This window comes from Lepidothrix coronata, unplaced genomic scaffold (genome assembly GCF_001604755.1).
Source record: "Lepidothrix coronata isolate B3197 unplaced genomic scaffold, Lepidothrix_coronata-1.0 Scaffold16, whole genome shotgun sequence".
Classification (NCBI taxonomy): Eukaryota; Metazoa; Chordata; class Aves; order Passeriformes; family Pipridae; genus Lepidothrix; species Lepidothrix coronata.
Window position 1 is genome coordinate 5922458 of NW_016690196.1, and position 17084 is coordinate 5939541.

Sequence of the window (17084 nt, forward strand, 5' to 3'; positions counted from 1 at the left end):
GGATGAGGCAACCTGGTCTAGTGGAAGGTGTCCCTGTCCAGGGCAGGGGCGTTGGACTAGATGATCTTTGACAGTCCTTTCCAGCCAAAAGAGTCTATGATTCTGTGATACAGCACTGGGTTTCTCTGTGCAAAGGTGAGATTTAAAAACATGCTTGTAAGGCTGTCCCTTCTCAGATATCTCAGCGAAAGGCATTTCATCACAGGTGTTAAATTTATTTGCCCACTGTTCACCCATTCAGTGACTGGGCCGACCTTGAAGCAGAACTGAATGGTAGAGGGCAAGTGACAAAGGCCTCTCCAGCCTGGGAGGACTGGCAAGGTAGTCTAAGTGGTGAGCACTATTGTTACTCAGCACAGGATAGATCTTGGCTTGTGAAAGTCTCTTGACAAGCTGATGAAGGGACTGGAATTTCAGAAATGTCTGGGAGTTACTGGTGTGTCCCAGTTGCTTAAGTCAATTCACACTATAATGCTAGAATTCAGTGTAGCAAATGGTTATTCCACTGGGATATAATTACTTCCACTGTTAACGTTACAGGTGGTAGGGTGAATATCCTGTAGGGGAGAGGTACAGTTGGCATCTTGGCTCCAATCCCAACCTGTCCCATGTCACTGTTTTGTTTCAGACCCATACATGTGCTGGGTCTGTCTATGTGTGTGTATGTATAGATATGTATATATACACATAGATACACGTGATATATATACACACACGTACACAAACACATATATCTATCTCACAAGATACTGCTCTTCCCAGCAATAGCTAGGGTTGGGCTTGCAGGCTACTTCAGTAGCATATACACCTCTCTGTGCTACTGCTTCATATATATCCCATGCTGCCTATGGAACATACCCTGAAATAGCCCAAGGGTTTCGCTTTGGCAACACATTCACCTCAAGCTACAAACTGGGACCCAGAATTAATATAAACTAGCTGTGAGTGACATGTAGGTACTTTAAAATGCAATTTACCCCTCACCTTCTAATTTAACTACGTAGTCTGCAATGGTTCATCCCCTCCTTGATAATGAATGTTGACTACCAGCAAAGGTGCCCCCTTTTTGGTAGGTGGAATAAGGAGTGCTGAGCAATCCTTAGGCAGGCAGCGTGGGCAGACCACAGGCCTCAGATCTTACTGAAACAGACAAAAGAATAAAAATGAAACATGACACTGCGTGTATGAAACTGGAATAGCTTTATTGACATTCAGAGGTGTAACACAACCAGTTCAGAGACAGCTTCAGATTTAAACATTCCTACAAAAAAGGTTTAAAATCCATTTTAAAAAACTCCCTTGTGTCTAGCATGAAGTCACAGAATGTTAAAAATATCACAACACAATAAATACACCCAGTCTTTGCTAGAGCCAGGAGCCATGTTAGCTCAGAGGTTAAAGTCTGAGGCCAGGAGGAAAGTGGAGGGTGTGCTGGTGGAACAGCAGGGGCAGGAGGGTGAGCGGATTCCCAAGGCCTGCTCTTCCTATCTGCACTCCCACACCTCTGAACTCCAGCTTTTTTGTCCAGTCTGTCCATGCTGAGACACCACTTCTCTGCCTACCACTACTTATTACTTGTTCTGCCTCCTGGATGGCAAAACTGCCGGCTACCTCTGGACTGACCCTCCCAGCTCCTGTGCTAACACTAGGATAGATTGTGTGAACCAGCTTTGCAGACTGGAGTGGCTTCATAGAGTCCCACCTCAGCTAGAACCCAGTTTCTGACCTGGCTCCGCCCTGTGAACTGCAGCGTAAAGCCCACTCCTCCTGCCCCACCATGCAATTCTGTGAGAAGTACCAGAGTGGGTAAAACCAGGGGCTAGTCATCTCCACTGCAACAGGGTGAGGAGATCCCTTTTGGATTGCAGGTGCTTCAGATATTGGTCCAAATTTTGTGTACCCTGCACTGGCCAAGTTCTAGTCTACAGGGTGTGGTAAAATGAAAAAAAATAATTAAAAAAAATAATCTGCCCTGCTCCCCCTGAGAGATGTCCAAGAAAGGCTGGCACAAAGTAAAAGCCTTCCCTTTGGCTCTGGGTAGAACAAACTGTATGATCATATCTATACATATATATGTATATATATATATGTGTATGACAGTGTCTGCCTCTTTCTAGAGAGCAGTTGCACCTTAGAAAGGCTGATCTCGTGGGAGATCCTAGAGCACTGCTAGGCTTCCTGGCACACAGCCCTCAGCCCAAGGCTCAGCATCCTGGAGGGAAACGGATTCATCAGAATACCAGTCCGCTAGGGACGAGTGCTGATAAACGTGACAGGAGTGTCCGATGTGTTCCCTACAAAGCCTGGCTACTAGCACCCAGAGGAAGATTAGGGTAGCCCCTTTTCACATGGCACACTACTCTGCCTTTTGCATTAATCCTAAACCCCAAGGGATGAAGAGGTGGAGCAAGAGTGACCCAAGGCTACAAGATGACTAGGCTTTACCTAATGGAGTCTAGGCTCAGCTCCCATCTTGCAGAGAAGCAGAGGTCTAAAAATGCTCATCCAATGGAGGAGAAAAAATCAGGGGAAAAGTTTAACAGACTGCTTCAAATGCCACTGCAGGTCCCATCCCAGTGTAGGGAGGAGAATGGGACAGGACCCGTAAAGGGCTTTATTCAGACGAATGCTTGTGGAGGCGTGACAAGGAGAATCTAATGTGCTTACTAGGAGGAGACAAAATATAAGGTAGGGGAGGAGATGGTTGCAGCATCCCAGGCTCAGGGTTCAAAGAGTACGTTGAAGCCCTCTCCATCCTCGTTTTCTAGCACATCTGTCTCCAGTGATGGCTTTGCCTTTTTGAAGAGAGATGGAAGGTTCCGGATATGAACCTCCTTGCGGAACTGCTCCCCAATGGGCTTCTGCAGAGGACAGACAGGCAGGCATCAGTCATTACTGTCTTCACACCCCCACTCAGGGACAGCCTGCTTGCAGATCAGAGCAGACCCCAAGTTCTGAGCAACTCCTAGGCCTGGACCCTGTGATTGCATTTTGAGGAGTCTCAGGCCTGGCCTTTCACAAGTGCCAGGGCACTGAGGTAACCACCAGCATACCAGCTCCCCAGCTTCTAATCCAAGGCCAAAGGTTCCAACACCATCATCCTCACAAAAGCCTAGAGATGACCCAACAGCCTCATTCAAATGTTTTATCACCCTGTTCCCTTGGGCACCCTTGTGCAGGGTACCCACTGCCTCTCAGTGAATGGCCATTGATAGAGGGGCTGCTCAGCCTGTGCTGCCATCCCTGCTGTACCTCCAGGGTGAAGAGAGACAGAACAAACACTAAGAACATGCTGCAAGAGCCTCCTTGCTGGGAAGCGGGGTGGCTGGCGAGAGGCAGGACACCCCATCACTTCTGCAGCATATAGGTGCGAAACAGACCAGGTTAATTTTCCTCTAGGACATCACCTACCCCAATGCAACCTGTGATGAGGCGCTTGAAGTGATCCTTCCGGCGCTTGTCTGCCACCTTCTGCAGTGTTGGGTTGAGAAGCTTTGAATCAAACTGCTCCAAAGAGTCCAGCTGGATATCTGGGATCTGCTCCATCACTGCCTTCAGCTCAGCGTAGCGAGGGCGCTGCAGGGAGAAGTACAATTAACATGGCTCTGCTAGGCAAGCAGCCCTGCAGGGCTCCTCTGCCCCTACCCAAGCAGGCACGGGATTAGTTTTCCACCCCCCACCAGCCAACCTCACATTTGGCTGAAGGACAGGATTTCTCACCAAGGCCTCGTAGATCTGAAAAGCCAGGTTGACAAGAGCTGCCATGCAGCCATCGTGCTGCCCGTGTACCTGTAAGCCCCTCAGCACGCTTGTGAAAAACCAGGACACGGCATCAGGCAGGAGGTTTCCTGGAAGCACCTGGGGAAGAGGCACTGTCAGCATTGCAGCAAGACACCGATACATGACTGCATTTCTGCAACAGCTCGGTCTTCCTGAGGGAGAAGGTGCCCAGGGGTGAAGTTGCCGTGCTTCTCACAACATCCAGAGCTTCGTCTCCCAACCCTGCCAGTACTAACCCCTTCTTCCTCCCAGAGGTACCTGTTTAAGTAGTGGCCAGCAAAGCTGTGTTGTGGTTCTTTGGCAGGACAAGGTGTCCTTCCAGGAGAGGGATGTGTAGGCAGTGATCAGCACTGCAGTGCAAACATCCTGAAAAGGAGTCAGAGAGGACCAGTCAGAGGACTATTTCCCACTTCCAGTGTTCAAACCTGAAGGGAGCCAAGAAGCAATCCAGATACCCTGCAAGAGCTCCTAAGGGCTATCTTCTGAGAATCCTGCATCCTGAAGGTGCTCAAAGGCACCCAGTGTGCACCATCATAACCATGAGGGACCAATGTCAAGCACACCTGCTCCCTTCATCTCCCTGGGAAAGGCCCCGGAGTACTCATGGACTCCCATCAGCTGCTACTCTTAAGTCACTGCAATAGCTTCTGAGGCATCCACAGCAGAGGAGTACAGAGGCATTGGGATGAGGGTACTCTGTAAAGTGGATGGTGTTAACACTGTGGCTCCTCTACCAGCTCAGGCAGATTTTATAGAAATAAAAAAGAAACAAAAGGCTTCTGGATGAAGTTCTTCCTCATGAAGACTGGAGCCCAGGATGAAGGCAGAGCCAGGGAGCACCCTGGGGGCTGAATGGCCACAGCTGTCTTCCCCAGATGGGCTGAAACTCTGTAGCTGTGTGTTGTACTGGATCCCAATCCTCATTTCCTTTGTGGCTTCTGCAAGGCCCTTAAAAGCCATGCACGTTCCTAAGAGATGATTCTCACACTGGGGAGCACTCCAGCAGCCTCGATCTCTGCAGCAACGCTTGGCTGCACAACAGACAAGCATGACAAAGAGTGCAGAGAAAGCATGGTAGAAGTCAGACCATGGCTCTTACCTCTTGCTTCATCAGACACTTGCCAAGCTCAGTGAGCTCTGCACTGGCAGGGGGGGTCACCTCCGTAGCCATCGCCTCGTCATCTGCAGAGCAGAGCAAAGGCAGCACTGTGAACATGGCCTCCCAAGGACTGAGGGAGAGAACAGGGAGCCTCCAAGGACTAAGACAGGAGCCAGGAGCCAGCACACAGAATCAGTATGCTGGCAAAGCTTGCCCAGAATATCTCTTTTCAAGCAAAAAGCACCCACCCTTGGTCGAGCAGGAAGGGAGCCCAACTAGCTATCTTCAGGTCTTGGGAAGACTGCATATCCCCCTCTTCTCAGCATCTTAAGAATCAGCTGCTGCAACCTGCGAACCCTACAGCACCCTAGGCTAGACTAGGTTTTTCTATGGCCCCCAGACACACTGGGCAGGACAGAGTTGAAGACTTCTTACAAACCTATACCCCTCACACAGAACTTCCAGCAAAAGGCAAGCCTCTCCCTCATGAAATAGGAAAAGTGCTTGTGTACACCAAGGGCAGGAAAGGCAAAGGTAGGCATTTACTCACCGTCTCCATCTACAGCAGCAGTAGTGTTATGTTCAACATTTTTCTTAGAAACACAGCAAACAGCTGCAAAAACAGTTGCAGGTCAGAGAAGCGGAAAAGGGAAGAAGCTACTTCAGAATATGCAGAGATAATCCTACAGACTGATGGGCTCACACCTGCTTCAAGCTCCCCCAGCTGTTACACAGAACCTGAAGAGTGGGGAAGCCCAGTATAAAAGCCAAATACTGCACTCCCTGGAAGGCTGTAACACCCCACCCACAGCATCTTCCCCAGTGGAACCTGCTGCACAGTGGCTGCTTCAGACTACTGAGAACCAGGCACATGCAAAACCATTTGAAGTCCATAACCTGAGAAGAACACCATTTTAAGGCAAAAAGGCCAATCAAGAAAGGAGATAGAAGACTGATGATCTACAATCTCTATGTGGAATCAATTTTCCAAGCCTCTCTGCTCAAAGCCATGTTGACAAAAAAACATTGGAGAAATGGACCACAAAGAAGGGAGACAGCTCTGGGGGAGGGACTATTCCCTCTGTCTGGTTAGAGACATGGCAATTGCCAGAAACAAAACTGCTCTACACTTGGGTTGTCCACAAATCCATGTCCCCTACTGAGTTCCAGGGAGAACCAGATTTCAAAGGACTGGACTTCAAAGGGACAGTGCCAAAACCACAGAGCCCTAAAAGCTAACAAAAAAAAAGGAAGAAACTCTCTTCTGAAGGTTTTTAATAATTTCTTATTAGGTTTTAGCTAAGATTTTGACAGGGCTAACTGTCTCACACCTGGCTTCTAAAGACTATGTTAAATACCACTGACCGTTATAGTTAAGTTTTACTGCAGTTTGGGAATGCCTGTTGTCTTCTCCAGGGAAAACTTCCCAATAATCCCAGGGGATCTAGCTTGATTTCACTTACTGACGAGATCCATGACTTCTCGGGTCAGCAGCCTGACCAGCTGTTCTTCAAGCATCTCCTGAGACTCGGGGTTGTCATCTGCAGCATCATCCTCACTGAGGAGAAAAAATTTTAGTTTGAAGGGAGCCAATGTCTTAAAGTATCCCCTCTGCCTAAGCACAGGGAATGAGTCACCACAGTGTTTTCCAGCCCTCTGCTGGCAGGGCTGTTCCTGGGCAAAGGCCCACATAAAAGACCAATTCTCCATCTCATTCCCCATTTCCCCCTTTGTACCTAGGGGTGGAAGCTTACCAGAGCATGGTTCGCTGACTGATCACTTGCCATTTTTGGGATAACCTCTGTTCAAGACAAAAGGAAAGATTTAATACCTTCTTAAGGAGCCATGCTGCATACAATGCAAGGAGACACAAGTGATAGCTGCTGACAGAAGCACAAGAGCTTTAAACACAGCTCTCATGCCAAGACCCATTTTGAATGAAAGAAGAACTGCTACCAACTGTGCTGGCTGCAGGAATGTGAATGAGTTGTCAGGAAAATGGGAGGACACGGGCAAAAAAACCCCACAAAAATTCTCATAGCTGCAGGTTGAGGAGCTAATGTCCACGGGTTTGAATTCACAGCAAGGGGTGCTGTGCAACAGCCAGAGCTCAATACACCCCAAAAGCCCCCCCAAAACATCATCAAAATCATTAAGCATCGAGGCTCTGCCCTCATCTTTTCTGGCTCTGTAGAGACAGACATTCTCACATGTTCCTGTCAGCTGCTTACAGGGAATCTGGGCTGTCAAGAAACAGGCATCAAACAAGTTTTCTTACCATGTGCAGATAGGTAAAGAGTGGTCCCAGCATGGGACAGACAAGGGTTTCGTAGTATTCTGAAGGACAGGAGAGTACCAAGGGCTTCACAAACACACCTGCACAGACCAATTAAGGAAGAGATCCAGCACATAAGGCCAGCTGCTAGGGAAGACTGCCACACTACCCAAACGAGCCCATTTCACTGGGAGGCCAAGAAACAGACACCTCAAAGCCCATCTTCTCACAGCTGTCAATTAACAAGTGGCATCTCTATACACAAGACCATGAGGTATTCAGATCCTTCTCCCAACAGTTCAGTTGAGAAATCTGAGGGTGCTTAACACTCATTTCCTAGCTGTGAGACTGAATGTCCAGCCCTGGAAAGTGGGTTGGGAAACCCACATGATTTCCCACACAAGCACACCTTACTGCCAAGCTCCTCATTATCCAAGCCTCCTTGGCCCCCAGAAGGCGCTCCCCACCTCTCACGATGCCTCCAGAACCACATAAATCCTTTGCATTTACTGTTTCTGACCCCAAGCACTGCTGTTTCTGCTCGTGCCCTCCTGGGCTCACACCTCATCCACACCAGGAATATCCCTGCTTTTTTACCTCCTCAATCACCCTTCTTTGTCTCAGCTATACTGAAAATGATGCAGGTTTCCAGTTTATGTGTTCAAAGCCTCCCTAAGTGGCCTGAGGCAGTGACGGAAGGATACGGAGCATGGGACGAAGTCTGTAATCAGGAATGTTGTTGAGGTTGTTGAAAGCAGAGCTAAGGAGCTGGGTGGCGAGACCCTCAACGGTGTAGAAATCCTGTTGCATGGAGGGGCCTGCATTTCCCAGGATGTGAAAACTTCAACAAAAAAACAAGTTAGTTGCAAGTCTGCTAGATAACAGGTACCACGTCTCTGGCCTGCAAAGGCTACAAGTACTATCACCTTGAGATCAGCTCGTTGCCCTGTTCTTAAGCAAATACTATAGAGAATTTTAGCACCATATCTCTTTTTTTCTGGGATACCTGCAGAGGGACAATGAATTCAGCATTGAAACACCACAAGGTACTTTCAAGTGCTACTGTATCCCACCGTGTAATTTAAAGAGACAAACCATTAAGTAAGTGCTCCAATCCAACTACCTAATTGCAGGAAGAGCTAAAAAGCAGATCGACATTTTGAGGTACTTTTTCAAAGACTGTTGCATATGTAAATGGTAGATTACAACCACTGCATATATTCTACCACTGCAGCTTCTACTTGGATACGGTTCGCATCAAAAGCCTAACTCTAAAAGAAGTCAGGCCCCAGCAACAGCCTACTGCTTCAGCTGTGCAGTGTTGGATGGTGTGTGAGAGAGCTGGTGGTCTTACCAGTTGTCGTAGAGGGTACAGAAGAAGCCCTGCATCCTTTCTAAGACTGTTTTGTAAACAGGAGAGTCATAAAGCTCCAGCAAAGGCTGAGGGAGACCTGTGGGAAAGAATAATCTTCAGTTTCATTAATGAGAGCACAGTGCACCTTCAGGACATGCTGGGCAGTCCCCAGCCAGCTTAATGGCAGTGAAGGAAGATTTTGGTAAGTACAACATGCATCCAAAATGGAAGCGGTGCCGCAACCCCGGGCCAGAACCTCCCCTCAGAGGTCAGACAAGTTCAGGCTGGTTGTATCCAGAGCAGAGGTGCTTCCACTGACGTTGTTACAGCTGCCTAATTTCTCCAAAGGAAAACTTAGTCAAGCTGTCAGAACCCAGTCAGCAGCAAAGCTGACAGTTCTGCAGCTCCTCTAATAGCTCATCCCTTCAGGTTTGTATTCTCTGTCAGGACACAAGCTACTGTTGAACTATGACATTAAGAAGTTTGGAGCAGAGATCAAGGCCCTGTTGCTTTATGTGCAGGTGTTCACAAACAGAGTTTATAGGTCACAGAAAAGAGGTAAAGGAAGCATGTCCTCATTTTACAGATATGAAACGGAGGTAAGAAAGACAAAGCAGCTTCCCCAAAATATTTCACTATCTGGTCAGGACCCGAAATTAAACCTCAGTTTCCAAAGTCATGATCCACACTTTATCCACAAATGCCACCCACTTACTTCTGCTTGGCTGTAAATGCTTCTGTGTTCACAAGCTCAAAGTTGTTTTAGGATGGTTCCAAAAGCCTCTTTCTAATATGCTGTCTGGAAACAAATGACAGGGCCATACTGCACAACTTGGCTCTTGCCCTCCAGGACAGGTCTTTGCACCAGCACTCAGGGCTCCTGCTGAGTACTAATTCTGCTCAAAGGCAGACAATTACAGCACCCCCCAGGTTCTGCAGCCTGAAATGCTATGTTGCAGAGACCACCACCCAACTGAGATAAGCAGTTTGGTAGGGTATCCTTTGTTTTTATGCAGAAGAAATCAATTTGTCTGAGACCAATAACTTATTTAACTTCTTAATTTCAGCAGGTTCAAATCACACCCGAGCTACAAATACTATGAAAAAAATGCCCCTCCAGCCCCTTTTCATTTCCACTGCTATGGATGGACCACTAACTCAAACACCTTTAAGAATCCGTCCACACATTCCTCCCGAAGAGAAGCCTCTTACCTAGAATGGTATTCTTCTCCACCTCGAGCATGTCCAAGGCCTTTGCAAACGTATCCCCCAGCCTAGCCATTATCTCTGGCATGTAGAGATTGTTGTGCGTCCTGAAACAGAAAAGCACTTGGTTTATACTCATGCAAGTGAACCCCTTTTTGCCCTTGACAGTGCGATCCTCTCCTTCAGCTTGTGGACAGCTCTTCTGAGGCAGATGATGAGGAAGGTGAGACCAAGCACGTGTGCATGGGATCCCCCTTCCCCACCTGCAAAAATATTGGGGAAGCTGACCTGACAGAGACATGGAGTGACTCCACCTCATGTCCTGAATCTCCTGGCTGCCCCTTCCATTTACTTCAGTTCATCCCACCCCTTGTGAGCACTGGCAGTAAAAACTCCCAGCAATTCTCCAGTTGTTGTTGGGAACAGCTTATTAGCTTGGCCAAAGGGATCAGAGAATGTATTTTTAAAACTGACAAGACATCTCAAAAGATCTTCTGCACCTAAGGCCCCTTCAGAGGGAAGGGCTCTTTCAGCTCCAACATACACACGCTGCCCCTCAGGGATGGGTCACAGGCCCCAGAATGGCAGGTGGCACTGGAGGGACTCTAGTGAGAACATCAGTCTGATCAGATGTTACTCATGGCAAATGCATGTGCCCCTTGGACAACATATCCAGCTGCGAACAATTCCGCATGATCAGGAGGCAGCCAGTCAGCTTTCCACAAGGGACACCAATTCAGTCATGGGTGGCTGGTTCTTGCCATCCAGGCCAAAATGGGTCCTCCCTCTTAGCCAGGGCACTGACACTCAGAGCTGGACTTGGCAGGGGGTGTCTCTCTCACCTACCTCTCTCCTTTGAGACCTCAGACCTCCACTGTGGGTGTCGCCAGCTGCACACAGCACAAATCCTGCAGCCTCCTCCAAAACTGCAATGCCATTGTACCTGCTGCTAGAGGTGATCAAGGGCAACTCAGTATCTCCCCCTCGAGCAGCGTTTCCCAAAGCAGGGGGTACATGGGAATGGCTGGGGGAAGGGAGCGTGGACAGACCTCAGTATGTTCTCCAGTCTCAGCTTTCACTCATGTATTAATGATTGATTTTTAATTTTTTTTTAAGGTCTATGCTCATAATCCTGGCAACCCCAATGCAGTGATGTCTGCCTGCATTTGCAGAAAGCCCAAGTTGGCTCCAAAACAGCAACTATCCTGTTTCTCTCTGCAAGTGTTAAATACTTCTCTGCTCACTGGACTTGAGGAAGGCAAGTATGGAACCTTCATATGAAAGAGCTACACAACAACTTCTTCGTGACTCACACTCTCGTTCTGGGCTGGACCTGACCCCATGCAACAGGCCTCAAAGGGGCACAAGCTGATTCTACTCTGCCAAGAGGGGCCAGGAAACGGCCCGGCTTCCACTAAAGTTTGGTTAATGTTGTTCCACCGACTCAAAAAATTGTGCATTTCTGCTTGAGGCTATCCTGAAATCTGGCTACTAAAATAATCTCTTGTATGTCTCCTGCCCACTCCATGCCAGTGTTGATTTGCCTCATGCTGGGCAGAAGGACAGCAGGACAAACTGAAGGACTGTGGAACTGTAGTGGTGAACCTTGAAATCTCACTGCTCTAACTCCAGCACGATGGGTCAGACGGTCATATCCTAAAGGAGTGGTCATGGTCCTTAGTTGTTTCAGAGTCCTTGAAGCATTTTCCCAAGTTCAGAGGGCAGATATTCACTCACAGGCTGATCTCCCTTAATACCTCAGCAAGTTCCCACTGGTAATGGAGGGAAAATGGCCAACCAGCTGCTTCCCATGGGAGTTAGAAAAACATCCAATAGCCCTTATCCATGATGATGTAACCCCTAGGCATGTTCCATGTGAGACTGCACTTCTGGGCATCCCACACACGGGAGAACATGGAACAACAAAATTCAAGAGACATTTACGCTTTAGAAAAGACAAGCAAAGGATATGGCAGGACTTGGGGGATTTTCAGTGATGGTCACAGCTCTGCTAGAAAGAGCCTCTGATGCCTAGAGAGATGAGCTTGAAGACCAGAAGATGTGTCCTTTAGGACAGTCCGTGATTGAAGAATCTTTTTCCAAAGCTGTAGCCATATACATGGAAAATGCCTACAGCACCCATGTCTATCCAAGAATTCTTTCATTTGGTAATGTCAGTGTCTCCTCATCAGGAGTTCCAAAAAAGCCTTTGTCTATGCAAAACATTTGCTGAGCCTGACCAGTCCATTTGTAACAAAACAGGAACAAATCCCAGCACAATAAAGGCACTGCACCAATCAGTTCATGCAGCTACTGACTGCAGAGATGCACCTTTTTCTAAAAATGGCTGAAAACATGATTTGCGTTTAAATTAAGGAGCGAACATTTTAAGCCAGAAGCTAAAAAACACCTAGATGAAATAAGGTACCACAGAGGACGGGAGAATTATCACTCTGAAAGCTACTAGCAGAGATTAACAAAACAACCTCAAAATATTTCAGTAAATACAGCTATAGAGACAAATACAGGTAGGCACAAAAAGATGCCGCTCAAAACTACCTTATTTTGTCTTGTTACCTGGACTGTCATTCTTCTCAGTCCTTTGGTCTCATCCATGACCTACATTCAAGCTACTCACCACCCCAGTAAAGGCCCAGTGGCTTAATGGTTTTCACTGCTTCTGCCTGCTAGCACAGAAGAATGCCACACACCATCCAGAAAGCAACAGACTCACCTGCTCAGTCTGCAAAACACCCTTTCTTTGCTCACTGGTGCCTGACTTGGTGCTCAGTTCAGCTGCTCAGCAGGACCCCTGCTGCTGCTACTTGCAGATCTGCTCACATGGAAACCAACAGTCTCCAGGAACTTCCACATCTGTCCCACATAAGCAACACTGGATGCTGCTTATCCCTACAGAGAGCTGCCTAATGGCACAGACCTAAGAAAAGCATCTATCCCCAAAAAGTAATGCAACTATGTCCCTGAAGGTATCCTCAACACAGGCAGCTTTCCTGCCAGCCAGCCTTCCTCATATCCCTATACTTCCTGCCTGATGATAGGCTGCTACAGATTCCATATTCTCCTGTGTTATCCACATTAAAGAGGGCCTGAGGAAGCAGTACTTGGAAAAGGCATCTACAGTCAGCCAAGGAGAGAGCAGGAGCTCCACAGCACAAGATCCAACATTTCCAAAAAGACATGTCATCAACATTGGCACTGAACAACTATGAGCTTGCAGCTGTCATACAAAGAGGCCTCTGTATCCAACAGTAGTGATGGAAAAATATGAAGATCCACTGCTCTTAACACATCATTCATTGGGTCCTGTTGGAGCATCCAGCCTTAAGAAAAGCCTGGATACCTCTGAGTGAAGGACAGGCTGCTCCACGTATGTTACTACCACATACTCAGAAAATATTCTGGCCTGCAGATGAGATATTGAGGTACTGGCTACAGAACATAATTCACGTGTATTCTTGGCAGTGGTAAACAGGTAGGCACAGGGTTTCTGCTTCTCCACAGGTACCGATAAAAGTTGGATGATAGTTTCCTAAGCTTGTTGTAATAGAGATTCCAAGTGTTTTTACTAATGCATAAATTCTGGCAAGAACAGTGATTGCACGAGCAAAAAGTCTGTCTGTTGCAGCCTGTTCAGACCTTGGGCATTGGTTTAGTTGGTCTCACACAATATGAAACATGTTGCAGGCCATGGAAGAAATGGCATGAGGCTACCTTTACTCAGGCATCTCTACCTAAGCTCTCCCAAAAGTTCATCACAGGATCTTCAGCCTTCCAGAATAAAAGGCAAAAACACTTCAAGCACAACTCTGCAGCTGTAGCTGCTCACTGGCCAAAGTACCACACAGAGTGGTACATAGAGCTTAGCAAAGAGAAACAGCGCTCGGGTGGGCCAAGACAACATGTGCTTGTCCTACCACTCCAGCATGTTGCTTCTCACTGGAAGCAGCACATTCCTGAGCTCAGTGACTACCAAACATACCTTACTAGACACAGCTCAAGTAATAGGGCCCCTTTCCTCCCAGGCCTGAGAGATGGAAAATCTAAGTGGATCAGAAAATGCTCTTTCCCAACAGGCCATTGCCAAGGACAGAGCCTCAAGTTTTCAAGTATCTAACATGTAGAGCTATTGCACAAAATTGTTCCATAGGTCTGGCAAAATCTCACTGTCAGGAGTTACCCTGAGGTAGATTCCTCCTTCATAGTTCTGGGAACTGTGTTATTCAGGATTTCCCTTTTCTGCCTTCTCTTGCTCCCTCCTCTGGCTGCCCCAAATCTACACACCACCAGTGACACGCAGAGACACTGCACAGTAGCAACAGCCTGAGAGTATGCATCCACTGATTTCCGTAGCAGACAGTGCTTCAGGAGGTTGCTGTTCATGTTCAGCAAGACCAGCTTAATTTAACACTGAAGAGAGAACAACACAAACAGGATGCGATGAGAGCTGGGACTGCCCTGGTGCTGACCGGAGAGGTGGCCTTGTAGGGGCTGAGGGCAGAGCAGAGATGTTAGTCGAGAAATCATTAAGTGGATGGTAGATTTATAGCAGTGGAGGCAGGGGAGGCAACCCCAGCCCAAGCTCCCACTGGCTTTGATGGACTCTTGAAGGCCAGGTCAATGGACATTCAGAAGGCTCCAGTTTCCCCAGTGCCATTCCCCACTGTGAACAGTCAGGAACAGTACTTGGGCACCTGCACCAGCCTGTGTTCCCACTGGCTTCTCTGGGCAAACATGCTCTGAGCATTCCATGTATTTATCACAGTGTGGCTTTCAGAGATTGGTAAGGCAACATAAATGATTTCAAGTCAACTTGACCCACCTTATGAGAGCAAGTAAATTGTCAAAAAGCTTCAGGACCTGCTCCGTGCAGGGATTACGGTAGATTGGAGTTCCACTGGGCAGGTATCCCAAGAAGAATCCTCCAGCTTTCGCCTCTTCAATAGCAGCAGGCCAGCGAGCTCGTTTCACAACTCCCAGAATTGTGGACACGCAAAAGCTTATCTGCAGCAAGAGATGTGGAGAAAGCATTTCTTAGCCAGAGCACAGCCTGAATAAAGAGGTTTTCAGAGAAACCCATCATCATTCCATCTCAAAGGGAATGCTCTACAGGGAGCCTAACCTCGTGGTAGAAACAAAATCTGGTGGCTTTGCTGCCAAGAAAATGCAGCAAATGATCATGCTACATTCCATCATCTTCAGACAGCCCTGGCCATGGCATGACGGCCTAGGAATTCACTACCAGACAAAGCATCAACACATACAGGCTCATGAGTACGCAAGTAGCCAGGTAGGGTGCCCTCTAAAAGAAAGGGTCTACACCATCAGTTCCTCATCTCCTTCAGGTGCTGGCACAGATACAGAGATCCACGATGACACAGTGGTCCAACTGCATTAGCCCCAAATCACAAGCACAGCTCTGTGGGCTACATTTCAGTGTCTTCTACAGATCTAAACATAGCAACTCCGTTTGCAGTCTGTCCAAATGAAGACTTTCCACTAACAACTCAAACAATACTAATCTCCTCAGACAAAATTATATTCCATGCTGCAGCCTCAGCATGTTTTCCATTGTGCTTGGCTCAAAACGCACAATTCCCTGCACCGTATTTCCACAAATCACGTAAACCCATTGCTTCTCCAAAACCAAGCTCTGCTACACAAAGAGTAGGGGGCAGAGTGCTTCATTCTGATGAATAATCTGGATTTGAATAGCCTACATGCTCAAAGAGCAAAAGTCAGCCTGTTATTCTGCAATCTGAAAAACCTACTGATCCACACTCTAAATGTACATGATCAGGAGACCTTCTGTGTAATCACAACAGAAATGTGGGATGGAAGGAGGCGAGTCTCATCTCACCACCAATTACACCTCTCCTGGTAATGATACTCACTCTAGAGCGGTTCAGGCCACTAGGGTCTTCCAAGACTGGATCAGCAGTTTTGTTGTCTGCACCCACATAGGAGATAAAGGCTTCAGGATCCGAGAGGACTCTGGTAGCAGCAAAAGACAGCAATGGGGATTATTGTTTGTACCAAGGAACTTGAGCGGAGCTTTGCGCTGGCAATAAACATCTAAACAAACACAGAGCAGGCTAGAGAGACTAGCTAGTGCTCCATGCTGCACATAGGGACATGATTAGAAAGCACCAGAGATGTGTACACTCTCCAAACACCTCCAGTTCTCTTGGGCCGTGAGGACCAGAAACCTCTGACTCTCTTATGAAGAGAGCCCTGCTGGGAAAACTCTTGTGCATGCCCAGCTACCAGGGCTGCAGGACACCTCAGCTTTAGTAAGGAGAGCTCAGCTTCATACCTTGTCCTGGGGATGAGCAAAGACATCTTTTATTTCTCATTTTCTGCAAATGCTTTGAGCATCCTGGGGAATATTCCTCCATTACCTTAAACAGTCTTACCTAGCAATTAGACCGTTGACAGTTTCTGAACTGCAGGAGAGCTATTACCACAATGACTGCCCAGAGCATAGGAGGTCATGGGGCACCCCACCACCCTCATTTGCTTTGTGTGTTCCCCTATTGGCCACAACAGTACCTCTGCAACACCTCCAGCTCAAAGCTCAGAAAAACAGCCCATACCTCTGCATCTCTGGGGAGAGCCATAAGCCAGCAACAGGAGCCATGAGCTCCTCCAGGAAAGCTTTCTGTCGCTCATAGTCCTTAAACTGGTTGCTGATGAGGACAAGGGCCTCCATAAGAGCACACTTCTCCATCTGTGTCAGAAGTAGCTCATTGGAGAGCAGCTGCTTCACGTGGTTGTACAACATTTCAAAGTTTGGCTAGAAAACACATAAAAGCAGAAGAGCATCATGCATTTGGTATGGAGGAGGGTGACTGGGGGAAGCAGAGGAAGGGTGTACCGTACAGTTGGAGAAGTATGTCTGTTACCTTTTCTCTACATAGCCATCTCCTCCTCAGACTCAAGCTTCTCTGAATGTTCAGTCTAAGAGAAGTTCTATTTTCCCCTACCCTTCTATCATTATCCTGCATCCAGTTTACTTTCGCTCTCCAGAATGACTGAAATAGGAAGAGGAAATCTCTCCCTAGGAAGTCATAGCCTTTAAAGCAGTGTCACACCTCGAAATAGTTCTAGTGCTTTTATTTGCTCACAGAAAGCACCTTGCTTCTTTGGCCAGACTTGAGACTCTTCCACCTCTTTGCTCACGATGAGGTAAGTAACAACTCTTATGGATACTACTATGTCCACAGGAATTCTTGAGTTTCTTCTCTACCTTCTCTAGTTTCAACCACATCTACCTATAACTTTGTATAAGCATTAGCAATCATGCCCCCTTTAGCAAAGTTCTCTGAACATCTTTTGGAGCAGCTCTGGGC

The 17084-nt window shown here is 47.5% G+C and overlaps 1 protein-coding gene across 3 annotated transcripts in view; it reads right to left on the bottom strand.

Moving 5' to 3' along the window:
• Nucleotides 1-1183: 1183 nt before the first annotated feature.
• Nucleotides 1184-17084, bottom strand: part of XPO5 (exportin 5) — a 29798-nt gene continuing 13897 nt past the window's right edge. For all 3 annotated transcript variants that reach the window (XM_017806649.1, XM_017806648.1, XM_017806647.1), the window contains 15 exons: nucleotides 16329-16528; nucleotides 15627-15726; nucleotides 14555-14736; nucleotides 9721-9821; nucleotides 8509-8605; nucleotides 7859-7995; nucleotides 7158-7255; nucleotides 6634-6680; nucleotides 6343-6437; nucleotides 5430-5492; nucleotides 4880-4962; nucleotides 4039-4146; nucleotides 3721-3858; nucleotides 3412-3576; nucleotides 1184-2861 (listed from right to left, as the gene is read on the bottom strand). In XM_017806649.1, the coding sequence (XP_017662138.1) occupies nucleotides 2721-2861; nucleotides 3412-3576; nucleotides 3721-3858; nucleotides 4039-4146; nucleotides 4880-4962; nucleotides 5430-5492; nucleotides 6343-6437; nucleotides 6634-6680; nucleotides 7158-7255; nucleotides 7859-7995; nucleotides 8509-8605; nucleotides 9721-9821; nucleotides 14555-14736; nucleotides 15627-15726; nucleotides 16329-16528 (1755 nt within the window). In that variant the 3' untranslated portion in view covers nucleotides 1184-2720. The remainder of the gene's footprint in view (nucleotides 2862-3411; nucleotides 3577-3720; nucleotides 3859-4038; nucleotides 4147-4879; nucleotides 4963-5429; nucleotides 5493-6342; nucleotides 6438-6633; nucleotides 6681-7157; nucleotides 7256-7858; nucleotides 7996-8508; nucleotides 8606-9720; nucleotides 9822-14554; nucleotides 14737-15626; nucleotides 15727-16328; nucleotides 16529-17084) is intronic.